We start from the raw sequence: 27,642 nt of genomic DNA on the forward strand, positions 1-27,642 counted from the left end.
AAGGAGTGAAAGAAAACAGCTCAGACCAATCCCCTCAAGTCCATGAGGGCCCATGCATGAGATCCCTGGGTTTCACACCAGACTCTCCAGGATAATTCACGACTAAACAGGCCAAGCGTAATATTGTCCAGAAAAAGTTTGTAGTGTATACTCACAACGTTATAACGCCTTATCGTATCATCCGATGTGACCAATAATGAACAAGAAATACTTTGTTTTAAAAAAAGGGCGGGAAATACGGAATTACTGTGGTTCCCTAATATAATATATTATGTAGTACACAATTTATGTGGTGCATCAACATAAAAGCAATCTTGCAAAAAAAAAAGAGTGTTAACTTTCAATTCATTTTTGTACTTCATACATACATACATCACAACATTTTCGGTAAATATTTGAGCACATTAAAAGGCTTTGTATTCAAATTTGTGAGACGAGTTAAGACACTTCTAAATCTTAGCAACACGTTAATTTAAATATCCATATTTTTATTTATTTGTTTTTAACCTCAATATTCACATATTTTTCTTAAACAGAAATGTACCAAATATTCCATATATGCATAAAAAGTTAGCTCCTCTAAAAAAATAATGACATTGCAATTACTTTTGCAAAAAAATATCCTCATGCATTAGAGGATATTTGTTTTTTGTTTGACTGTCTCAATGTCTGTATGAATGAATATGTATATGAAAGAGGGAAGAATTTATCTTTGGGAAATAAAAAATAATATAAATTTTTACATATCTATATAGTTTTAAAATATGTATATGTCATGTCCGTGTGAATAAATAAAACCACCGAAATTTAAATTGATAACCCTGACAATTTGAAGAATATTTTAGAGGAGAAAAGCTAAATGCATAAACAAGAATTACTCCGATGTAATTCCTCAATTCTACTCCAAGTCCGATGATGACTAAAGTTTATAAAGAGAGTTGTATAGAATTTGACCTGCCGATAAGCTAGAAAAAACAAGCAGTAAGTGATATTATAACTCTGACAATTTGAAGACTACTTTCAAGGAGGGAAGCTCAACTGTCATGATGTTTTATTAAATCGTCTGCTAGTGGCTATGATATTAAGGAAATAGGTAACATAAATCCCACGTCGATATGGGAAGAAAATTTGATTCACAGGGGCCATTTGAAAAGCCCGTGCAATGTCTAAGAGAGTGTATTACAGGAGCGTATCAAGGTTATGCTTAGTTAGTAGCATCTCTTGGAAGTACAGGCACCAACATTCAGTCAGATGGGTCAATGTATTTCTGTTTGGGATTCGTTTGAATTGAAGAATGGACCTGAAAGATTATGGGGACTTTCTTTTAGATTTGCAAGGGATAATCATTTTCAGCCATACAGAAAAGGGAAAAACTATTAGAAGTGCACATTATTCATCGTTATTGTACCATTTTAGAGCCGAGCTACAAGAAAAACGCTCACGATTCGCCCACAAAAAGTCATTTTCCATCACGACAATGTACCCGCTCACACCTCAGCAGTTGTGGTCGCAAAATTAATGTAAATAGGGTTCCAACTCGAGACCCCCACATTACTCCCAAACTCACGCCCCTTCACTCTTCTGTCATCCATCGCCATATCATGGATTTTATCGATGATTTCTGTAGTAGAAACCTCAACAGGGCGTCCAGAACGTTCAGCCTTACTTTCCCTCTTTCATGAGCACATGCTCTAGTAATTCTTTGATATTTACGTAGATGTTCTGTCCTCTGGAATGAAATAATAAAAACACCATCTTAGAAAAACCCCAATCCTCTTTAGATTACCAACTAGAACAAGAGTGTCCTGCTTTCTAAGACATGTTTAATACTCCTTTATATATGAAACACTCTATTCTATCTCAAAAAACTCATAGAAGGGTCATATTTTCTACAACCGAATCGATATTGCTATGAAACTGTTCAAACCTCTCATTGCAGTCGATTCTCGATTTTACTCAGAGTCCAATAGGGACTTACACTCAAAACTCCCCAACAAATCAGCAGCGTTACTTTGCATAGTTCCATGTTCTCTCTTCACGAAAAAAATTATCATGATAACAGCTTTGAAAAATATAAATAAAACTCTTTAGGTTTCAACTACAAAAAAAAAAAATAGTATTGAGCTTGTCTAAGTTCATATTTAGGGCTAGCTCGTAAATTTTTTTTTAAATTGAGCTCAAAGGATACATAAATGAATTAGCAACTTTGGGGAAGATACCCCTCCCCCCTTTGCCTCTGGAATATTGCCTTTAATTGAGGTGAACGTAAAAGCAATCCTTTAGAGATTGTCCAAAAAAGATTATTTTTATTTTGAGAGAAGACATATCTGCTAACAGATTTAACTTTAAAGTATAGTGTTCCTTATTCTCTGATGTATTGAGATTTTTTAAATAAACAATTAATAATAACTATAGTTGTGTATAATATGATCTGCAGGATATGATAAAAAAAGATATCGAAAATCAACATGGTAATCTTAACGATTTGAAGTATATTTGGAAAGAGGGCAGCGAAGCTGCCATGACGGCCCATTAAATTAGCTTTAATAAGCTCTGATATGAAGGAGTATCACTTTGATATAGCAAAAATAATGGCAGCAATTATTCCAAATATTTCGATCCTCAATTTTACTTCAAGTCCAACAAGGACTTGCAATAAATTACTCCCCCAGAAATCCTCCTTGTTACTCGCTGTCATTCATTGACATGTGATTACTTTAATTCTTACGAGTATATGTTATCTCTTCAAGAATAAATAAAAATTATGATAACAGCTTTGGAAAATAAAAATGACTCTTCTAGTTGCAACTACAAAAAGTTTCTCTCTCGTTCACTCTCCTATTTTTGCAACTACATATAATAAGAATATCCATATTTTGTTCTTACGAATATATGGTTTTGTTCACACTTATCGCAGTTTAGCCAATATTTATATTCCTAGTCATACAACTCTTTCTATATTAAGTATAAACTTATAACCCAATTGTATCTTACCCGTAAACATGAAGACCGCTATGAAGGGCGATTGTTTATTTTTAATCATAGGATTCCATCTAATGCAAGGGATGATATTTAGACAGGACCCTTAATTTGCTTCTAAATTGGATCCTACAACCTTTATCCCCATCCATCACATTTCTATAAATGTACAGCCATATACAGAATAATTGGATATTTCGAAATGTTCTTGACCAAGGGATTATTCAAGATCAAAGATGGATATATGTTTTTTCGTATAGCAATAACATTATTTTTGAGTTCTGAAATTCATTATATCCCTACCGAACATAATATATATTGATAAAGCAAGATTTGTATGTACTCTGTTTAGCCATTTTGAGTTTATTTTAGGACTGCCTAGATACTTGATCTAAGAAATAACACGTGATTTTAGAAAAGAAAATGGAGCATATACTGGGTAGTCCATTGAAATCTGGACACTTACTAATTCAATAATTAATGCAGGTTCCGTGATTGAAATTAATTTATATATTAAAGCATAAACAAATAGTTATAAAACAAATAAACTGAGCTCTTTACCTTATGTACAAGCCGATAAAATGAAGCTTGATAGATCAATCCCTCCCCCCCCCTCTCTATTCATCTAACCTGACCTTGCGAACTTCTTCTTGTCCTCTAAGGCTAAAGGGATCTTGGGAGGTATCTCATTTGCTGGCAATATTGTTAAAACAGAGTTGTAGGGGTTGTGCAAAACCATCGCCATTTAACGAGTGGATGTAGGGTAAAGTAATATATAATAAAGTTTTTTCTTTTTTTTGTTCATTTGCATTTCTTAATATAAACATCCTTCAAATTAGCAAAAACACAAAGTTTGCACACTAAAAATGCTAAGGATTTACAACCATGTTTGTTTTCCCTTAGAACTTTTTAGATTTAAATAAATAAATAGAATTATCATGTGAAAAATCACATTCGAGCCGCTTTACTTATTTTTTCTTACTTTGAAAATGTTATTATATCTTTTCAAAATGCTTATTAATATTGTTTTTAAAAGAGAGAAGAGTTGTTCTTAAAATAATAATAAAAAAAACTGCGTTTGTTTTACATGCAGAATAATTAAAATACAAAGCATGGTACAAGTAAGTATTAGTTACATATGACTGCATGTATGCAGTGTACCCGTTGTGGCAAAATATTCGTGTAAATATTGTTATAACTTTTGATATAATTAAAAAACTGCCCAAATATTTATTTTTTTAAATTAAGAGAAATATTTGAAAAGAAAATCGCAACTTTTTCCTGAAAAAAGAACGTAACCTCATTTTGCTTTTGTTAATTATTTGAGAGTATACGTAGTACCTCGTATAGCTTGGAGTAATTAGACATCTACTAATGTGCTGTCGGTTCTTATATAGGACTGGCATCTGCATAAATTTACTTATATAGCTAAGTAAAATTATAATAAATTCATATTATATTGAATCGTATCTATATATTAAATACGAATGTCTGCGGGTGGGTGTCCGGGAATTATGGGCAAAGTAATAAATGGATTTTACTGAAATTTTGTAAGTAGGTTTTTAAGGCTCAAGAAATGGTTCTTGTAATATTTTTTTGGGCATTCAAGGCCATAGCGGCCTTAAGATATAATTTTTCTGAAAATGATATTTGTGATTCACAAAAACTACTTCATATAAACCAAAAAAATAACGACCGTAATATTCTTCGAACTATTATCGCTTCATTTTATTATGAACCCTCCTACACTTTTTTAAAAACTTCTTATAAAGTTATAAGTAGATGAAAATGATTGAATGAGACAAAGGAATTTGTGAACATAGCATGGCATTTGAGGGAACAATCACAATTTATCTTCTTCTTTTTTTTTTTTTTCTCCAAACACTAAAATTTTGCAGTTTTTATTTTATTTTGTTATATATGAAGCAGAAAAGATCAGAATTGATTTTAATTTCTTAATATCCAGGGAACGCCGAGGCAAACCTACTCTAGTTACAATGAAAATATGAATAATAGATAACTTCCATGTTTTTTTGAGCACACTCACATATAGTTTATTCATATGCCAGGGATTACTTTAATTCGTTGCGTGTAGCCAACGGTCACCTCATCTGTCACCCCCCTCCTCTTTAAGTCATTTTTTATAGGTCCCATCTTTTTTACCATTCAACAATCCTATGAGTCGTCCTAATGAATAATAGCTAGAATAGTACAATCTCACCCATCTCCTACATTTAACTTCAAGTATTTGTCTCTTTGAAATAGGGTATGAATTATGATGAAAGCTCGGGCACTGAAATGGCGTAGATAGTAAACTACGTTATTTAATCTCTTATAGTTTCACTAAAAGACGAATAACGCCCAATCCATCACTAACAGCCTGTCATATTTTTTTAGTAAGATATTTTGAAAAAAAAAAAACTGAGTAGAAAAGCTCAATGTGTTATATTAAAAAAATAAAATGATTACAACTATTTATACCTAAGCATTTTTTTTTTTTTTTTTTGTAATCAACGTGAAAAAATTATTGTTTCCTAACAATCTTATATGATTATTACTTCACTCTTGAGGAAAGAACTTAGAAGACATATCTCTTTACTTTTATTGTACCACGCAATCTTTCCCATCAAGAAAAAATATCAAAAATCCCTTAATAATGAGCCAAATCTTCCCAAATATCGATAGAACTATTATTAAACAATTGTAGGGGATTTCTCAACGAGCTAATTTCATTTTAACCATCAACTGATGAGGGGGGAAAAGAGAGGATATTTCGACGACTGATAAAATAAAACCTGCATATTTTTGTCATAGTGGAGTATCGCCATGCTAAGTAATGATTTACCACAAAGTGAATAACCGTCAAATAACTCGGAGGAAGGTTGAATCCAACTCTCCATATTTATTAAATAGATTAATATTTACTTACTTAACCCTCACAGATTGACAAATATATTGTTATTTCAATAAATAGGGCGCCAGCTTCATTTGTAGAACTACAAACTACTTTCTTGAAATACAAAGATAGTTGAAGCGGATTGAATGATGAATGGAATGGACTTATGTATGTTGCGTATCAAATAAAAAAGTATATCCATCATTGTCGAGAGTAATTTTGGGGGGAGTCCTCTACAGCTGTATATATTTGTATGTACAATACATTAAAGAGGGATATTTTGTACAAAGATTCAAAGAATAAATACAACGTTGGTTGTTATGGAAATTTGTTTATTTCTTACAAGGAAAAAGGAAAGGATTATGTATTGGTGGTCCGTCAATACAAAAGTACGCTAGAATCAGGGAAATATTCTTATTAACCTTTCGAGTGTGCCGCAAGTTACACTCAATGTATTCAAAATTAATCATCATAATATAAAAAAGAAGAAATTGATCGATTTCATGGGTAAAAGGGGGCATATCAGTCCCAATTTAAGGACCTTAAATCAAATAAAAGTCAAACACGATAGTTAACTATCTGAAGTATCTATACTCATACCAAAAATTTGAGTAATAAGCCGATAATTGACTCAAATACTTCTATGGAATATTGACCTCTATATTCTAATATATGAAGAAGAAAAAACTATTTGTGACTTTCTACTAAACTTGATTTGTGTTCAGGATTGTTTATATGTTAATTTTGTATTTGTCGAAAAACCACCGTCCATTTCTATCTGAAAATTATTCTTATTAAACAATTGAATTGGTCGCAAATTGTACTAACAGCAGCCGAAATTGATAGTTAATAATTAAAAAAGAGAAATAAACTGATTTCATTTAAAAGATATCCTATTGGGGACCATCTAAACTGTAGTTGCAACTCTTGAGTATGTTAAATCATTCCACAAATTTGAATAATAAGACCGACTTTTTACTACAACTTTTATTTATAAATAAATGTTTTATAACCACTATATTGCTTAGGGTACTTTGTGTAAGTTTGCTCGCACGACATACTTTCACTTTTTATCTCGAAATTGGAGTCAGTGTCAGCATATATTTTGATCTACATCCTCATAACCTTTTAGTAATATGTAAATAACTTTGTTATAAGGATAAATTATTTGATTCAGAGGAGAGTCACTTGACTTTTTTAAGATATTCTTACAATTAGCACTTTGGAGAATCATGAAAGTAAATAGAAAGTATTCTGGGGCGAGGGACTCGAAGTCGATCAATGGACGAAAGGATGAGGCCAAAGGAGATCACATTGCGAAGCGTCGCTTCATTGGACCCAGGGTAGTTATTTACATATTATTAAAAAGTTACAAACATTGAATTTTAACTATCCACTGACGCTATTACCAATTTCAAGATAGAAAGAGAAAGTATGACGTACGAGCAAATATATAGAGTACAAGCTATCTATGCCACTACTTTGGCGTGATCTCTTGGGCAAACGCTGGCGCTTGGGCAGCTAATTTAATTTTTAGATAGCACATTCAAACCTGAACCAGTCGGAAAAAATGAATCTATTGACGAATTTGTTGATCCAAATATTTGGGAACGGCACTGAGCCCTTGAAATCCCAGCAGGGAGCGGCAATATAACAATTTACCAGTAGCAGAAGGTCAATAAACAAAACAACAGGTAATTGTCCTTCTGCTACACGGATGTGCCCGTCATCATAAAAAGAAGTTTCCTTCCAAGTCATTTGTCTGTGATGATTAGCTCCGAAGGCAACATCATGCCTCTTCATATTTTCCCCCAAGACCTTAGGGTCAACACAGATACCTACCTGGACATACTAGAGACCAAGGTGAAGCCCTGGATCGATATGGTCGCCAATAGGAGGCCTTACATATGGCACACGGACTCCGCTCCCTGCCACACATAGAAAAAAAGTGTCAAATGGCTCCGAGACAATTCTGACAACTTCATCTTGCGGCACGTTAGGCCTCCAAACTCGCCGAAACTTAATAAGATTGATTTGTGTGTGTGTGTGGGTTCGATGGAACAACAAACTAACCAAAGGCCTTCAACATGAAAGACGGATATATCAGTCGGATCAAGATGGATCGGATTATTTATTTTTTTTAATCAGATAACTGGGTTGGAGAGAATACTGTCTTTGAAAAAAACCCTTTCGCGGCGCATGTAGTTTGCTTACCCTGTACATTTGAGCCGACTCTATCCCTATTTTTATATACAGACATGAATATAAGCAACATGCCTTGTAGGTGGAATTATATGGGAATTATCTATCATTAATTGCTCCCAATATTCGATATTTCTTTTATTTTATTTTGCTGATTATTTTGTCAAAGAATATTTAATGAAAAAATATAGGAGAGAGGAATTGAAGGGGGAAAAAATATAACTTCAAATATCGTGGGTTTTTCTTTCTATTCTATTAAACCATTTGGATTTTTTTAATACTTTGGTATTAATTTATATGTATGTATACACGTCGAGTGTGTGCAGCGTTATATCACTTCCGTTTGTGGTTTGATTCTTTTTCCCTTTTCTTTTGGTTGGGTGGTTTGGAATTTTATAAAAAAATATTTTTTTTTGTCTGTGTGTGATGTGTAAGCTTTTTATTAATTCAAGGTCATGGATCTTGAATCAAAGAGTCTTGGAGGATCATAAATAAAGAAATAACTTTTCAAATGATATATAAATAAATAATTGATTCATAATGATACTATCCACATTAGAAGAGTGGCAAAAAAAGGTTTTCTGGATGTTTTAAAACTTTGAGCTTTTTGAAAACGTCTAAAATCTTCTACAAAAAAAACAACTTTTTTTAAGGAACGCCTAGAGAGGCTACAAATAACGTTTTCAACACAATTAGAAAAAGTCATTTCTTTAGCTGTGAATAGGGTGGTAAATTTCGGATAAATTTTTATGGAATTTGAGAATTTTCAAAATGGATAGGTTATGTGATTTTGAAACATGTTATTAGTTTATTATTTTTACTAGCGGTAGTTCCTGGAATTGATTATAGTGTTTAAGCGTCAACACAAAGACAAATTTTGGTGTAATAATATAGAAAATAACTCCCTAACGAATCCTAATTGTTACTTTCTCTTTTTCAAAGGAAATTCATACGTAGTTACTCATTATTTACATATTATCTCGTCAAGAATGAAAAAATAATGATGGCTGCTTGACAGAAAAAAATTGATTTCACGTGATGAGACAAATTATAAAAATGAATTGAAAAAAAATAATTGTTTTTTGTATATTAGAAATTGAAGCATTCTCTGACTTTCATAAATTGTAACAAATAAAACTCAGAAGCTGAATTGAAATTAGTTTCAATTTTGGGGCTTATTTTTACCACGTTCGCCAAGCGAGTTATAAAAAGGATATACACTATTAAAATTCACTAGCAAAGTAAAGTTTGTCTGTCGAGAGTGTTGTGTCGATCCTAATTTAGGACTCAAGCCTAGAGTTCTGTCAAGTTCAGTCTTGGTGCAGTTCAGTTCAGTCCTACATATCAGTCCGAAAAACTGACAAGGTTCGGTCCTTCATGACGTTAATCAACATTTTTTTATAAATCTGTTCTAGTACTGACGGTTCCAAGGACTGATAAGACCGGTCCTAATACTTGACTGTTTGAAATAAATTAAAGGATTCAAGGGAAAGAGCGGACAGAAAAAAAATCTACAGTAACAAAAAAAATATAAGAAAAAGGAATCAGGTCTAAATCTACAGCTGCGCCGACTGATATATAGTTGTTATTCTCTAATGATTATTGATTAAAAATGGTTATTTTGAATAAAATAGTTGTTAAAACTTTGTTTTATTATCGTTATTAAAGAATTCAATTAAAGATTGAACTTTTTTAAATGTATATAAAGTTAAAAAAGATACGAATTTACTTTTTAAATATTAAATACTTAAATGAATTGTACACTATCAAATTAAATATAATTCTTGGAAATACAAAAAAATTATAATTATATGTGACCCATAATCAAAACATGTGTTGCACAATTTCATGCATACTTCGAATTTTTTTTGTTTAGATTAAACGAGAGCTTTCCTTGTTTTTTATCTTAGAATGTTCACATAAAGTAAATGTATCAAACGCCACAGTCCCTTTGGAGACTTCCGCAGAAACATTGATTCTTCAGGGAGCCGCAAGCGAATGATTAAAGTATGAATAATTAGATCAAGGAGCCCAGTGACATGCTTACAAAACAAGCCATTAATTTAATTCTCAAATAGTAAAAAAATAGTTGATTTTATTACTTGGTAAACTCTTGAGTCTTTGATGGGAGTCTAATTTGCACGTTTGATGGCATTGATCCACACCTTCCTTCGATTGATGTCTTTTGGAAGAATAAATATTTTCTTGAGCGATAAGCCAGGAGACTTTTTAGTCGAAGTAAATATGTTGCAATTAATAAGCATTTCCTTATTATCATAAATTATTAAACGAAGCTCACAAAGTAGTACATAAATTGCCTTGAAGGCATTTAAATAGGCACCTAATAGAAGGTGATAATTTTAAGCCAATCAGCAAAGAGAAGGAAAAACTTCTTCTACTAATTGGTCACTCTTTCCCTTGAGCCCTTTCAAATAAATAGGGCAACACTAAATTATCAATACTGGCATTAGTAATGATATATTTATTATTTGTATATTCAAAATTCCTTTCGGGGCGCAAGAAATATAAATTAAAAAGTAATTTTATTTATTTACTCCGCTTACCACAACTGTTTTGTTCATGAAGTTAAAAAACATAGAATGATTATGTGAAGAAAGGGTTGAAGCTGTCAAAAATATAAAAAAAGTTCCTTTTGTAATGTTTTAATTATAAGAAACATACCCAAAGAAAACAAAATCCATCTTTGAAAAAAATTTACAAAATGTTGCCCTCATGAAAACTTTAAATAAGACAGACTTGACTCAATCAACACAATAAAACAATAATGTTTAGATGATCAGTAACATTTAATCCATTTGGTTTCCTTTCGAGACCTCTTCAGAAATGATACAAAAGGGAGCTAAGATTAAGGTACATAATTGCTACAAAAATAAAATTATTTTATTTGAACATTCTATACTAATCATTATTTTATTTTATTTTTTAATATGAAATATCAATTACTAAAACCCACAGTTTTTATTATTATTCTAGATATACATAATTTATTTACAATTTCCTATACAGAATTATATAAAGGTTATTGACAGTAAAAGGACATATAAACAATCAGGTAAACTCCAGTATTTCCAATGTTGAAATCAATTAATATTTATCCCTAAGCCCATTTTAACACGACAATTTTTACAAGTCCCCCTTTTCTTAATAATTTTCTTCTGAGCAACGTTATGAGAAAAAGTAATTATTTCTTCTTTTTCTTAGTCCGTTGGGACCGGCTGTGTTTAAGACCAGTCCCACGAACTGATAGAACCTGTTTTAAGACTGGGCTATACCAAGGTTAATAGAAAGACCAGGTCATACAATAACGTGTGCACGACTGATGTTTGACTTCCACCACGTTTTTAATCATAGTGTATGAGTGGTTGCGTGCTTTGTCAAAATTGATTGTTCCTTCTTACCCAGCAGTTGGTATGATACATCAAATTGAAAATTCTAGCAATAGCAACATCATAGACTATAATTGGTTGTGTAAATGTTAAAATCTGCTTGTCTTGCCTAGGAGTCGATACGATACATCAAATTGAAAATTCCAGTTAGCCTGATTACGTTATGGTCTAACCTTGCATTTCTATTAAGCTTGGACTAGACCAAAATGAAAAAGGACTGGCACACCACTATTAGCCAGCTCTTCCCGCTTATTTGTTAATTTAATGATGAAAGCCTTCCCCTCCCCCTTTTTTTATTATTGCACAACAACTACAAAAGCCCTCGGAGCTCCGAATCTCTCTTCTATAAATTCATTTACGTTAATCGTTAATCAAGTAAATGAAATTTTTATCATTATTTTTATTTGTACTATTATGTACCATTCTCAAGTATGTGATGAAAGAGATGACCATCACTATGATGGCCTCAGGCTTGGAGTAGTCAAAATGAATGAAGCACGGGGGGGTATTACGAGTATACTGTTCACATTGTATTATGAAAAGAAGATAACTACATATTGTTGTCTATATGTACATTTATCGTAGATAATATTTACCTCCTTTCAACCATAAAATGTTGGTTAAAGTAGATCAAGGGGGAGCAGGAGATAAAGGACCCCTCTCGCCCCCACCTTTTGTATTGTTTTGTTAGTAATTGATGGTTTTTATTGGTGTCTTACACGACCCTTGAAATTAAAAAACACCAACCCTACTGATCCTTTAATTGAAAAAGAAATAAATTAACATTATGTATTTATAGGGAGGGTACTAGCCTTTTCTTGGCGATATTTCAGTATAATAAAAATGGGCATTTTGAGATAAAAAATAAAAAGAAGCACCATACTCTTTGAAGTGGCAAACTGAGCAGTAATGCGGCTAACATCACAATTAAAAATATTAAAATGATTATTCAAAAGACCTTTATTGTATATATAAATAGGCCTAAACTTCTAACTCACATCTAATGTTGTGTCGGTAGTTATTTATTCGATCCAACCTAGTCTTAGGACTGGTCCTATCGGTCCTTAGGGCCATCAGTCCTTGGGACCGGTCCTTAACTGTTGCACCTTGGAATTTATCATAAAAATATAGATGGTTTATTAAGCTAGATAAGATCTATGAAATATGTATTAAGATTATTGCAAATATCTCGCAAAAAAATTATATTATTAATTACAATACGAACATATTATATGTTGTATTGTTACTTAGTTATACAATTTTCCTATTATATAACAAAATAATTAAAAAGAGCAAAAAAACACTCATTGACGTCAAGAGGGATTGATTTTACCTTATTTAAGGACCGACAAGTGGGACTGGACTGAAATAGATGGTACCCGACTGGACCGCGATCCTCGGTCTTAAATAAGGACCGATACAACACTACTCACATCCCATTTTTACGACTCTAATAACCGCTCCCTATCTTCGTAAATCCCTTTCATTTTAAAAGTACCTTAAGAAAAGAGCATGACATTTCTTGTTCCTTTTTATGGTATTTTTACGAACACATCTTTATCATTTGCTGCCCCATTCAGAATGGGAATTATGTCTGGATACTCTAGACATACACACGATGTCTCCCTTCTTACTTGTCTGCACCCCTTCCCCCTCTCTCTCTTCAAACAACTTTCTCTTCGAGACATTATTTTAAACATAATAAACAATCAGCAATCATAAAAGGAAATAAATGGAGAAGAGTTACTTACATATGCGGCCCCTCAACACAAAAACAAGCTAGAATTACTTTGGACAAAATTGATTGGGGATCACATTTGTATACTTATACGAATTTCCCTTATTTTCTAATAACAAATTGTTCTTATTAACCTATTGGATACGTCACAAATTACAGTTAAAGGTGCCAAAATTGATCGTCACAATTAAATAATCAGAAGTGGTTGTTTTTCAAAGTTATTTTTCAAAATTACTTGATAATTCAAAAAGGAATTTGTTTATTATTCTATGTAGCTGCCGTCTATGAAGCTGCAAACAGGCATTTTTCATCTGATCCGGTTCTAGCATACTGAGCTTCTCCTTGATGCAGGTGATGAGAGACTCATTGGTGTTATGGGAGGAGCGGTTGGTCATGTTCTCGACGTAGGACCACACAAAGTAGTCCAACGGATTCAAATCTGGCGATGAGGGATGACAACAGGAGAACAGTACGAACGCAAAGGCGTTGCAGTTCAGCCAATCTTGCGTCCGGTTGGCTTTGTGGGCCGGAGCCGAATCCTGCATCCACATCATGAGGCCTTTTTTGAAGATGTGGGGCGGCATGACATGTCCCACACTGGAGACGCCCCCCAAAGACCATGACAGCGGCTATAAACTTTGCTTTCATGACCCTGGCGACGTCTCTGGTGTTCACAGCAAGCCAGGGGTGGTTCTGGGAGTTGTGGATTTGGTCCTGAACAAAATTCTTCTCATCAGAGAAGAACCACAGCATGTACAGCGCCTTTGGGTGCTTCAACATGTTCAGCAATCTGATGCTTTTGATCAGGCACAAACCTTTTGTTTTTTTCTGTCAGAAGTTGGGCTGTCTGACGCCTGTATGACTTGCACTTTAAGTCATGCTTCACACAGGCCCTCACCGTCCACTCAGACACGCCCAGGTCCCTCGCCATGGCTCTCATGGACCACTGGGGTTCCTAGTCGATGACATCCTGGACCTTATTGATGAAGTCGACGTCCTGGACGTTCCTGGTGCTCTTCTCCTCCTTGGTCTTCCTCTCAAAAATGTCCATCGGGTTCGACAACTCCGCCAGCTGCTTCCTAAGACTGCTCACAGTTCTAACTGGTATTTTCATAATGCTAGCGATGTCAAATGGCTTAATTTCATATGATCACTAAGCATAATCTGAATGGCGGGGCACCTTCGATCTCTCTCATTGAACATATCGGCTTTTTTGGGACTTAGAGTTTTGCTATCGCTACAACTGTTAAACAATAATTAAAGTCTATGACGCGTTGAACATTTTGGCACCAATGCCAGACTGATCAATTTCTTGGTTCTCGAGTAATGTTGTCTTTACGAATCGGTAGATTTTGTCCTTGCACCCTGTATTTTATATTTAAAAGGGGCCATATCTATAATCTATATCTATGTTGAGTATCTTAGTACATCCCAGTAATTGTAATTATAAACCTGTATCTTACTCAAATATGTCTCAAATATTGGTCTGTATGTTTCAATTAAGTATAAAAATACATATATCAGGATTTTTTCCGTTATATTGCTTGTTCTCAAATTTAACTGTGGATTACAATTGCATTCTTCAACAAATATTCGTCAATTTCTATCAATTAATTGATATTAGTAAATCTTGGTGTTTGTTGCAAATTTTTGCACTCTAAAAGTAGCTGAAACTGACTGTCGCAATCAATGAATGAGAAAGTGATAGATTTTTTGTATTTGAAAGGGACCATATCCGAGCCAATATAAGTCTTTTGAATCAAATAAAGATTTTAAAATACGGCTAAAATTCTTGGGTATCTTAATTCATCCCATTAATTCATATATTAAACCTATAACTGACTCAAATATGCTTTTTAAAGATGTGGTTGTAAAATATATTGCTATTTTTTCCCTTTTCTTGACTTATTTCAAATTTCTGTGGTGATTAAATATGGATTCTTCAACAATTATCCTTCCATTTCTATTTAAAAAAATATATTATTTGAAACCTTTTAGTTTGTAGCAAAATGCACTGAAAGTAGACGAAATCGATCGTCACAATAATAGAATGAGACATTGATAGATTTTATGAAATTGCAAGGGACCATGTCGGAGATAATATAAGTCCCATCAATCAAATAGAGGTTTTAAACTATAGGTAAAATTCTTGGGTATCTTAACTCACCCCACAAATTTGAAAAACAAGCTTATAATTGACTCAAATGAGTCCATGAAATGTTGTTGACCTGCCTGTATTTATGAATTTAAAAAATACGTACGACATTTGTGGCCATTCAACACAAAAGCAAGCCGGAACTATTTTCCTCAAAAACAAATGTAGATTACATTTGCATTCTTGACCAACGAATATTCTTTAATTTCTATGAGCAAGTTGTTCTTAATAACCCTTTTGATGCGTTGCAAATTGCACTTATAGTTGCCAACATTGATCGTCGCAATCAAAGAAAGATATATTATTTTTGAAAGGGTCAACTCGGGCCAAATATAACTTTCCTAAATCAGATTAAGGTATCAAAATAATACTAAAACTCCTAATAATCTTTACTCATCCCAGTAATTTGAATAATAAGCCTTTAATTGAGTCAAATATGCCTATGAAATATGGGGCTGTCTGTAAAATAGGATTTTCCCCTTTTTTGATTTATGTTCAAGATTGTTTTTATGTTGTGCACCACATATTCACAGAAAGAGGCATAACATATTACATGGAGATGAGACGTAAAGTCAAACGGATCAGCAATTTACAATGATAAATTAATCTAATTAGGTCTTTAAAAGATCCAGTAAAATGGGCGATTAATTCAGAAAAAAAGGGGTTTGAATGAGTAGATTCATACATACATACATACGTCTTAAAACCACGAAGCATGAACATACTAGTTAGTGTTGAGACTTAGACAGATTTCTTTTCTGGTTCGGTCCTAAGTAATTTACTTGATACCGCTTGGCCCCGTAGACACAACTAGCTTTTTTATCCGACTCTCAGCCTCGACTGTTCAAAGGTAAGGGAAAAATTTGTAAAAACATATGGTAGCTAGCTTTCTGTATTTTTGTTGTTGCCAACTAATAATTATTATCGACAGAATGGTTCTTATTTATTAATTTCATTCCATGGATACTTTTACCAAAATAAGTATCAATGACCGACTATGAGTTCTAAGCAAAGACCCTTGATTGATATAAATTAATATAAAAATTCAAATCCTGTGTTATACCTTATTTGAGCTCATAATACGTAGAGTCAGCTGTCTCAAATAGTACAAGGGTCAACTTATGAAAAATAATGAAAAAAGGGGAAAGAAAAATCATCGCATCTTTGTTTAATTTAAAAAGCGAGGCGTGTGACTGAAATTTAATCGTTTTCAAATCGTGGACCAATTTTTCTGCCACTCTTACGACTTGTGCAAATATTATTTTTGCAAAACATTACAGTTCATATGAATTTATTGTGTATCGATATTCACAATTTTAAAACAGAACTGAGGTCATCAATAATTAACCTATAGAATCAATCTAGACCGAATTTTAAATGAGCCCCATCAAACTCGTTTATTTCTTCGGGACCGGTCCAGATCAAACTTCTTTAAAGAATCGAATTAGTTCATGTCATTGGGAATCATTTTCAGGACGAAAACCTACACCATTTCTTAGAGAAGTTAGTATATTATCTTAAAATTCTGTTTCCTACATGAATAAAGGAAATGTTATCTGAATGTATGTTAGAATTGCATTGAATTAACTGTTTACAGTGATCCCTGATGTATATAATATACATATTTTTGATGTCTTAAATGATTTTTTTGTAGACCGATAGGACTGATATTCTTGTCAAAACCCCGATTTCAGACCGTAGGCCTAAATTTGATATTTTTCAAACTTTTTTCGGTCTCAATCTATTGAGTGATTTTCTATTCCGTCCTGATTAATGAGTTGTGCAAATATGATTATTGCAACAGATTTGATTTTATATACCGCTATTATATCATAATTTTAAAACACGCATGACGTCATGAACAATTCGGTCTAAGCCTAACTTTAAAAGAGACGGGTTTTCTTTATGTCTGATTTAGACTAATTATTTTTTAGACTGTTCCAGAACTAACTTATTTAAAGAAGCGCAATAGTTTCGTCACAAAAAATCCAAACAGTCTCAACCCGGTCTGAAAATTTCGCACCAAAACCAGCACTAGATCTGAATTAGATATTAAGAGTAGTTATTTAATTAAATTAATAAGTATATTATGTAAAAGAAGCTGTTTTTAATAATAATTAAAAGATGTCTTTTTTTTTTGGATATAGACAATGAAGAAATACAAATGAAATGTCAAATCTTAATGTCATCTTGGGAAAAAAATATAAAAATAAATACGTCCTATAAATCTGCTTTATCAAGTCCCCTTTTTTCCATTTACCAATTTCATTCCAACCCCCTTCCCCCCTCCACTCCAGCTTTCTTCTTCTATACAGTTCCTTTTCTATTGATATATATATTTATTTTTTGTTTTTTTCAATTCATTTCTGTTACAAATCCTATAAGTATAATATATGTATATAACTTAATCTAATTTAATTTCAGGGAATTGATTTTGATTGAGAATTGTTATTTATAATTTATATATATAAAAATTGTACACATTCAAAAATTGAGGGCATTGGCGCTAGAACAGAACCACAATTTGATTATTTAATTAAGAGAATCCTATAATATAAAAGGTTGATAACAAAAGTCAACAACAAAAATCTTTTGAATTCCAATATTCAATCAGAGTAGTACTTGAGCAAAGGATCACGAATCTTTGTTTCAGTTTGTTGTATCAAATCTGGTTTTCAAGAACTTTTGATTTGAGTATTTTGGTTCTAAAAACTTTTCAAAAGCCATTTTCCCAAACGACCACTTTGCATAATGACCTCATTGCCAAGATAACTAATAAATATATTTCATGAGGAGTCAGGCTGCAAGACTATGTGATTATCTAGCATACTGCTTCACTGACTAGCACATCTTTTATGTATAACATTTTTGGAACCAACAATTCAAATATTAAATTGTCTAATAAGAAGCCAAAATTATTTTTTTAAGGGGAGGGAGGATACAGCCCCTCCAGTCCACCCACTGTGGACGCCCTTGTTAAAGGTGTTGTATGAAAGGAAAATACAACTCTGTTTTTCAAATTGTTTTACGTCAAAAGAATTTACTTGAAGCATGAATAATTTTAGTTTCATTTACAAAAAAGTATTTGCTGCATAAATGACTATTTCAGCTGCAATATGGATTTGAATTTAGTTTTGTAAAGGAAAGAATCAATTTAAGGTAGATACAAGAATATCATCTAAAACTCAATTATTCACCAAATTATATTTGGATTTATAGATTTATTATCACTTAATTTTAAAAATGTCAACACTCAACCTCGATCAATCTCTGCTTTAAATATATATTTATGTAACTTGTGAAATGGAACGTATGTAGTTTTAACATGTCCAATTGTGTGGTAATTGATTTCTTCTCATTTTCAGGGTGCATCATGCGGTGTTGGAGTAGCAAGACGGAATGTCAGCTGTGTCCGTAGCTCCTACTCCGCCTATCCAAACTCTCATATTCGCTATGCCTCACGGATTCCTTCAGATTTCAAAGTATCTCCTCAATTTTGTACAACTTCTATAATTGCGAAGAGTGCCCACAAATCTGGAGAGGACTCTGAAAGGCCCTCAATTCTTCTAGAATCGAATTTAAATCGCCGTGTACTGGATTTGCATGAGGAGGATGTCTGCTCTATATCATGTCCTGGGGACTGTGAAGTCTCAGAGTGGAGTCCTTGGAGCAAGTGTCAATCCAATTGTATTGGTGTTTCAACCTGTAAGTAAACATTAATCCCAGATTATATACAATTCTTAGATAGTAAGGCGGGGTTTTCTGCCAGAACATCCAGGCTGTACACATACAATACATTATCAAGGAAAAAAATATTGTATATTAAATTGAATTTCTTTAAATAATTATTTCATAGAATTATACTTTCTTTACGCAATTTAGTAAAGAAAGATTTAGCTATCTGCATCGACCCAAAAACAAAACAAAACAAGAAAACACTTATTCGGGAGAGGACTACTACCCCCTCTACAGATGGCCCCTAAACTAAACACCTACATTAGGGTGGGCTTTCCCAAACTTTTTTCGAATTCCGATTACAACTGGTTCGAAAAAGTTGTGATGTGATAAAAAAATAGGGCATTGAAATTTACATTTTTCTACAATGGCATCTTTTTGTAGCACATCTGTTTTAAAGCTTGAAAGGAGACAAAAGTTCGTTAGTTCGTCAATTATAGATTAATATACAACATTAATCGTTATTTTGTATAAATGTAATATGATAGACATGATTCTAACCTATAAAAAATATTTATAAAGTTTGGTTGATTTTTTTAAAGCTACCCTCTGGACCAAAAACAGAGAATCAAATAAGAAAATTTTCATCTTTTCTGTCAAAAAATATAAAAAAATAATGCACATTTATATGTGGATTCTCAAATTTTCCAAAAAATTTCCTCTTTTTTTTTTTTTTTGTTTTTTAGGATAATTTTAGAAAAAAAAACATTCTTGACACTTTTTATATGTTAGAAAAATGTATATCAAAGCTATTTTATAGAAAAATCCTCAAGAAAACATTTCTTGTTTTGGTTTCCATCTAAAAATATTACACCAATCTGAGATTGTTATTATTTTTAGTGGGCCGAACTAATTCAGTCCATAAAACTAGTTCTGTCTGGACGTGTCATACAAAACCATTGGTCTAGGTCGTCTCATTTATAATTCGGTCAAGAGCGATTCTATGGATAAAGTGTTGATGACATCAGTTTTATTTATAAATTGTGAACATCAACCTACAATAACGTCATATGAAATGGAATGTGTATGATAAATCATATCTATACAACTCATAAATCAGGCAGATTGAGGAGAAATCACCTGTCTATAGATTAAAACCAAAAAACTGATTAAATTTTAGTTATGGTGAGCACCTTGTTACTTTTATTGTATGGCACAGCCTTTCATCCGTTAATAAACAGGGGAAATGGTTAAAATCAGTTGATATTTACCCAATTATTCCCAACTATGAAAATCAGTCCATAGAGATTGAGCTCAACAGAAATTGGTCTGTATATTAAGATTAAAAAAAAAAAACTTGAACAGATTGAATTTTGGTCTACGGCCTGAGATTGTCATTTGCCATTATGCTTTTGAAATCAATGTGCGTAGGTCGTTCCTAGACACTAGAAATGCTGAATATATTTGTACTTAAAAGACAATTAATAGGTCCGATGGAGTAATTGTAATACTATAATATTTCTGAGTCAGCCAAATTCCATTTGGCCAATTAAAAGAACATCTAAAAAAATCACTTAGAATCGAAAGGGAAAAATAATTCGTTCGTGGACTGAGTCTCAGAGTCTCAATATTATAATTTACTGTATTATAACTAAGTATCTAGGTATATTCAAACAGAAATAGGTCAAAGAAGGGTAGTTTGAATGAACTTCCATTTATTCATATGATACTCACGAGTCGTAATTGACTTCCTTCCTTTTTTTTATTCCTCCGCTCTCCCTCCCTCATCTCAAATCCCTGACATCCTCTTTGAACTAATTAATTACATACAAAACAGAAAGTTCAATACGCCTGGTTCACATACATATGCTATATACGAGAGTGGTCTGAGAAGTTCCCTACCTATCTGTTGACAGATGTGTCTCTCCAAAGTTTCAGCCATTTCGAACTCGTAGTTATTATGCCACAGTCGTGTGAGTGAGTTGATGAGAGTAAGTTTGTGAAAATGACCAAAATCGAGTACCTAGATATCATTAAATCTTTTATTTTGAATGTGTGACCTTTCAAATATATAAGGCTTGTGTTGTTAAAATTTGACGCGAACAGAAAAATCTGTTCCCCGTAAAAATGGGAAAAACTATTTTTAAAGTCATCTTTTTTACTTTTTTTTTTTTGTTAAATATTTTATTCATCATAAATTATTGAAAATAATGTATTCCGGATAAAGATACTTCTAGAATAGTTGTTAAAATTTAATCTTAATCTTGTATTTACTTGATATTTTTAATCCGCTCATTTCAATATTGTAAAATTCAAATAATCAGAGCCCAACAAATATTTATTCAGCAACTTTTTTAATCTCATGTTTGTATGATAAGTCTAGGTATCAAATCAAATATATAGGGGGCACTCCCCCCCCCTTATGAAAAGTTATATAAATACTAGGACTTACCCCGATTGTGTATTTCATTCCGAATGCTGTTATTAATAATTGAAATAACTCCAGAATTTTGTAAAACTTATTGATGGACAACATAATAATAAGAAATATTTTCTTCCTTCAACCATAATGTAGATACGTACTAAGGCAAACTCGCTCATCCTCTTCCTAATTCGTATTCAATATACGTTCTCCCTTTTTCCGTTAGGATAATGATTCTTTTTTTGGTGCATTTTCGAATCTACTGCCAATACCTGAAAAAAACTTTGAGACAAGGGGAATCGATCTTATTTTATGGAAAAAAATCTAGTTATTAGCGAAGGAATAAATTAGGAATCTAGTTTGATTGGAATAAAATATGGCTTTAGGTACTTAAATCGGAATTCTGAACAACTTTATTTTATGTCTAAGGCCTGAATCTGTCTCCTTTTTTGAAATAAATACCCTGGTTAAACGTTTGTATTAGATGAAATATTCGATAATATTGTATTATACTAGATATGAAAGAATGAATTTGATCCGTTTGTTTCTTCATAAATTAATATATCATTGATTTTCATTCAAAATGGATACATCGTAATGAAAATCCTGTTTGTTTTGGGCATGTTAAACAACCGATCATCAATATAGGAACCCTGACAATTTAAAAAATGTTTTTGATGAGAGACGCTACACTGCAATAGTTATTTATTAGATCAGCTACAATCAGCTGGAACATGGGGAGGGGGAGAAGGAAATAAACAAGGACATAGGCAAAGATTACTCTGATGTCAATCCTAAGTTCTACTCTTATTGCAACAGGATCCTCAGGATTATTCCCCCTCATTTATGAGCACACACGAACATGCTTTCAAGTTTGGAGTATAATTGAATGTAGTAAGAAGGGAAGCTCACTACTCAGGAGTGAAAAGTAAAGACAACAGCCGAAGAAAAGAAAGGGACGTCTTATGGGAAGTTCGAATTTGATCAAATAACATTTTTTTTTTAGAAAATTGTTTAGAAAAGTTTATTATAAAGTCATAATTTTTCTTGATCTAGACAAAATTCCTTGATTTGGGAGGGCTACAACTCCCCTCCCCTGTACCCCCATTGCAAACACCCTCGGAGTATCCCTGGAAGAAATATAAGCTAAAAATTATGGATACCATGTTAAACGAAAGGATCTAATCATACAGAGGTTGCCTTGTAATAGGGAGTTTAAAAATTATTTATTAATATAAATATCAAAAAATTGTTGTATTCTATGTATTTCTGCTAAAAGAAAAATCCGGATATAGTAAACATTTCATCTAAAAAATAGAAGCTTCCTGTTTTTGGATTTGATTATATTTGGATTGATCTATTTATATAAATATTTATTAAACATTTACATATGTACTTTTATTCATTATCACGGAACTTTGAAATTTCAAACACCGAACCTCGAGAAATCTATGCTTTAAAAAAGTAAATATTGATACTGAACTAGATCTTCTATAATCAAATACTCTTTTGCAAATGAGGCCCTAATTATTCATCCTTCTAATACATTCAATTGTAGAGTAAACAATTAATAAATTGAGTTATAATTAAATTTGAAATAAAATTCATAAAATCTCATAGTTTTTTTAACCTTTAAATTGCATTTTCTTCAGATGGAATATAAAATATGAGGACATATTTGTAAAAAAAAAAAAAGTACATACAAAGTACAAAAAAAACAAAAAAAACACCCTAGAATTGAGGTGAAAAAACTAATTAAAACAAGAATTGCTTATAAAATTTTAAAATATTAATTTTTTTCTTAACATTTGTAATTTATTTTATATTTCTTTCATCTCTACTTCAGTGGGTTCTCGAACGCGAACAAGACGCATAATTGAGCCTCCTAAATTACCTCATGGCAAATGTACAACTGACTTAACAGATGACCAATCCTGTGCTGCAGATGCTTGTTTTTCCTTCTCATGGAAAACCATGAAAAATGGTCGTCAGGAATGTGTTCGGAGCGACGGAAAAATTCTTAGAGGTAAGACATATTCAAAGATTTGACTCATAGAGAAAGAAATATATAGGAACAACGAGTTATTATTAATGGCAGTCTGGTATTATGAGGTAAACGTATTTTTGAATATATAGCTCGGGTAGGTTAATTCAGCTGCTATAAATGAAGTATACACCGTTACCTTTATCATATCATGTAACCTTTTATATGAAAGGGATCCCGAGAAAGGCCAAAAATAGTTGGTAGTGGCCATGGAAGTCAAAGCACATGGAATAATCAGGCACCCTACTTTACCGGTTTTTCCTAATTTCCCCTCTTGAAGGAATAAATTAAAAAATGAGGTTGACTCTTTTTCCCCATGTTGGAGTTAAAGTTATTCTTGTTTTTCAACCAATCACTCCTTTTATATTATCCTCATGTAGGATCCCTGAGTATTCCATGATGAGACCTACTTATATTTTTTTTCACACAGCTCAGTTAATTAAATGATTGGCCAAAACAATATCCAATCAAAAGGAAGATAAAAATTAACTCCATATGGGCTTAATAAACTCATTAATACTGTGACTTTCTTTTCTTCTTCCACTCTTCTTTTTGTCCGGCCCATGGAATTCTAGACACATGGATAATCCCACATACTGCTTAGCTTGTTGCCATTCCATCCCCTTCAAGAAATGGAGTAAAAAAAATGAGGTTGACTATTCTTTTCCGTTTTGCCAACAAATCACTCTTCTTTTTTCTTTTTCTTTTTTTTTAGTCCCCTCATGTGGGAATACAAATACCGCGTGATTGGTGGAACTGTTTAATGGCTGACAACACTTTTCTGCATATGCAGGGCACTAATATCACCAACAAAATCAATATGAATTTAAACAATAATAATGATTGAAAACATTACGAAATGTGTAAAATCCAAAATCATAAAAATGATATCACAGAGTAATTTTGAATTTTTCGGCAAAAATTCGACTTCCTCTTAGTGTCTAAAATTTGAGATCCTATCAGGTTTTGACTGGATAGGGGGGGGGCGCCCTCGTGGTTATTCGTATACATCAAACCGTCCTTTTATACCGGAAGAACAAAATTAACTCTCAACTGGGAGTATTAACTCGTTAATACCGTTAATATATATTGTCTGTTTCAACTCTTCTCTTGCTTGTTTTTTTATGTTCTTCTTCTCATGAAAGAATAGAGCAAAAAATGAGTTTACCTCAAGATTAATAGAAATACAAGGTTATTTTATAAGGCTGTACCGACTGATCTTTGAATTCCACCACACTTTTAATAGTTACACCATAGACAATAAATATTACTAAGAGTAGCTGTATATCGCCTTCCTTGACTATTACTGTTAGAGTAAAGTTGTTATTCTCTATTACGTCAAAAACTATGTGTCTTTCCTAGCAGTCAGTGCGATACATCAAATTGAAAATTCTATGATGGACTAACCTTGTATTTCTATTAACCTTGAGTTTGCCTATTCTTTTCCTTTTTGTAAACTTATCCCTCCCTTTTGTAAACCCATCACTCCTTTATGTTGCCCTCATGTAGGAATACAAATCCTGAGTGATTATTCCAGGTCTCTAGAAATCCATGTTCGGCCATATTTTATCTTCCCTACTAGATACATGTTTATTAGCAGCTGAAATTTATATCAAAGTGTTGTCCAACCTGTATCCCGTATATACTTATTTCTCTGCAATGATTGTACCTCTCATGAAGGTATCAAAAAGTGCTCGGAATAATGTAAATATTAGCGGGAATAGCCTGTAAGTAACAAAGGGGCCTAAAATAATACCTATTATTAAAAAAGGATTTTGTTCTCTCTTTCTCTATTCTTTAATATATCTTATTATATTGCCCGTAGCAGCCCTCTTCTCTCTCCCTCCCTCCTCCCCCAAACATACACTATTATTATTGGTATTCGCCTTTCCAAAAGGGAGAATAGAAAGAAAGAAACGGAGAGAGAGAGAGAGAGCCTCAAATCACACCACAAATAATATTACTCGACTTTTGATGTGACAATTCTTTCAGATGGATGCCACAGAGGAGACTGTGATCCCGCTTGTAATGCTCCGCACTCAGAGTGTGGCCCTGGATTAATTTGTCGTTGTTACCCAGGATATCGACCTCAGTACCTGCCTCCACCCATCCTCTCATCAAGACCTCCAAAACTTATCGCTTGTATTAAAATGGAGGGCAATTCGTCAGGGATCTCCTACTCATCCTCGTCTTCTTCTAGTCAAATCCTCGCTTCTGACGTCATGATGAAATCCGAGTCTTCATCCCTTCCTGATGGTCAAAATGAAATCATTGACTTCAAATACTTTCCTGATGATAGTCAATTAAACTATTGGATGTTTGCTATGATTGCTATTGGATGTGTTTTCATTGCTTTTGTTGGTGTTTCTATTTATATCATGTGGTGAGTATCATTGATTTATTAAGATATATGGGGTACACTGTATAAGCTTGCCCGCATGTCATACTTTCTAGAGATTAGACAGTGGAAATTTGAAAATTCAATTATCACAAGCTTTTCATAATAAAGAAATAAGTTTGCTACAATTTTGCTGAATTTGCTCCCATTTGGATTAGGAGGAGAGAGATCTTGACTTTTTGAGATATTTGGTCAATTTGCACTTTGAAGGAAAGTAGATTAAAAGATTGAGTTCCAACTGACTGCTTTTGCGGTCTCCAATTTCGAGATAAAAAGAGAAAGTATGACGTTTGCCCAAACTTCTACAGCGTACCCGATCAAAATATAACATATTAAAAAGTAACACGTCATATAATACAATTTATCATTACAGCAAATCCTCAAATCGTCAAAGTAGGCCGCGAGTAACCAAATAAAACTTTTATATAATTATAGTTACATATAGCAGAAAAAGTTAATTTTTTTCTACATACACATGTTTTGGTTATCTCCATAACAACAGGTGCATTTGAATCCTTCAGTCTCTGAATAGAGAATACCTAAATCGTATTCAGTTACCTACGTACTATAGTTTAACGACAGACATTCCTAATGATGTTATAAACAGTTCAATTAATAATAATTATTATAATATTAATAAGTTCCCAGTCTGTTGTAATTTCTTAATTATATACATTTACATATATTTTTTGTTTGTTTTATATAAACATTTATTAATTATAATTATTACTCTCAATTAATTATCCAGAAGTATTATACCAAAATAATTACATATGTTATGTTGAAATAATAAGAAAATGTTGATATTAACTCCTTGAGTTACATGATTAGTTATTGTCGCAATTATTCAAAGTCTCATCCAAAAAATTATTGCTATTGGCAAATACATTTAGAGATATGAATATTGTTTAAATTGCAGTGAGCTTCATTTATTTTAAAAAAGTATACGAGGTGTGTTCAAAAAGTAATTTTTAAATTTTGCAGGCAAAGTACATTTGGTATTCTCCATTTTTTTTTATGTTTGTACAGTTGCCACAAGCATATATTTACTGTTTTAGCTTTATCATATGTTTAGTTTGTTTGTGAGAGGCGGAAGGGTTAGAAGTATTTTGTGTGTTTGGCGATTTTTTGTTATTGAAAAAGATGGATTAAAGAAATTACTTCAAATTTTTCTCAAAAATGAAATTGATTGCTCCAAAACACTTGAAATGTTGAAAAAACTGTTCTTTGCAAAAAAAAAAAAAATATCTACAGGTGATAAAATCTCTTCCAAGATGGCTGGGAATATACAATGACAAGCCTGGCTCCTGACGCCCATGCACATAAACAAGAGATGAAAACGTTAAAGCAGTGAGGAAAATTATTATCATAGAAGTCGTTGAGGATATTGACATATCTGTTAGCTCGCCCTATTAATTTTTTCAAACGTTTTGAGCATGAAAAGAGTGTCAGCGAAGTTTGTTCCGAAACAGTTTAATTTTGATCTTTCCTTGTGATATATTTTTTGTCCAAAAACAACACCACACTCATGCTTCAGCCACCATATTCGCCGGATTTAGTCACATGTGACTTTTTCTTGTGTCCGAAACTAAAGAGTCTATGAAAAGACGGAGATTTGCAACGATTAAGGAGATAAATATTGCATCGCTGGAAGCGCTCAAAGCTATATCGAAAAGAGCTTATGAGAAGTGCTTAGAGGATTGAATATCTTTGGACCAAGTGTATT

At 32.6% G+C, this 27,642-nt stretch overlaps 1 protein-coding gene across 2 annotated transcripts in view; it reads left to right on the plus strand.

The window, feature by feature from the left end:
• Positions 1 to 26,726, plus strand: part of LOC121126140 (thrombospondin type-1 domain-containing protein 7A) — a 286,559-nt gene extending 259,833 nt beyond the window's left edge. For both annotated transcript variants that reach the window (XM_040721441.2, XM_071891671.1), the window contains exons 17-20: positions 18,743 to 19,082; positions 23,321 to 23,500; positions 25,511 to 25,901; positions 26,290 to 26,726. In XM_040721441.2, the coding sequence (XP_040577375.1) occupies positions 18,743 to 19,082; positions 23,321 to 23,500; positions 25,511 to 25,901; positions 26,290 to 26,332 (954 nt within the window). In that variant the 3' untranslated portion in view covers positions 26,333 to 26,726. The remainder of the gene's footprint in view (positions 1 to 18,742; positions 19,083 to 23,320; positions 23,501 to 25,510; positions 25,902 to 26,289) is intronic.
• The last annotated feature ends 916 nt before the right edge of the window (positions 26,727 to 27,642 follow it).

This window comes from Lepeophtheirus salmonis, chromosome 11 (genome assembly GCF_016086655.4).
Source record: "Lepeophtheirus salmonis chromosome 11, UVic_Lsal_1.4, whole genome shotgun sequence".
Taxonomy (NCBI): domain Eukaryota; kingdom Metazoa; phylum Arthropoda; class Copepoda; order Siphonostomatoida; family Caligidae; genus Lepeophtheirus; species Lepeophtheirus salmonis.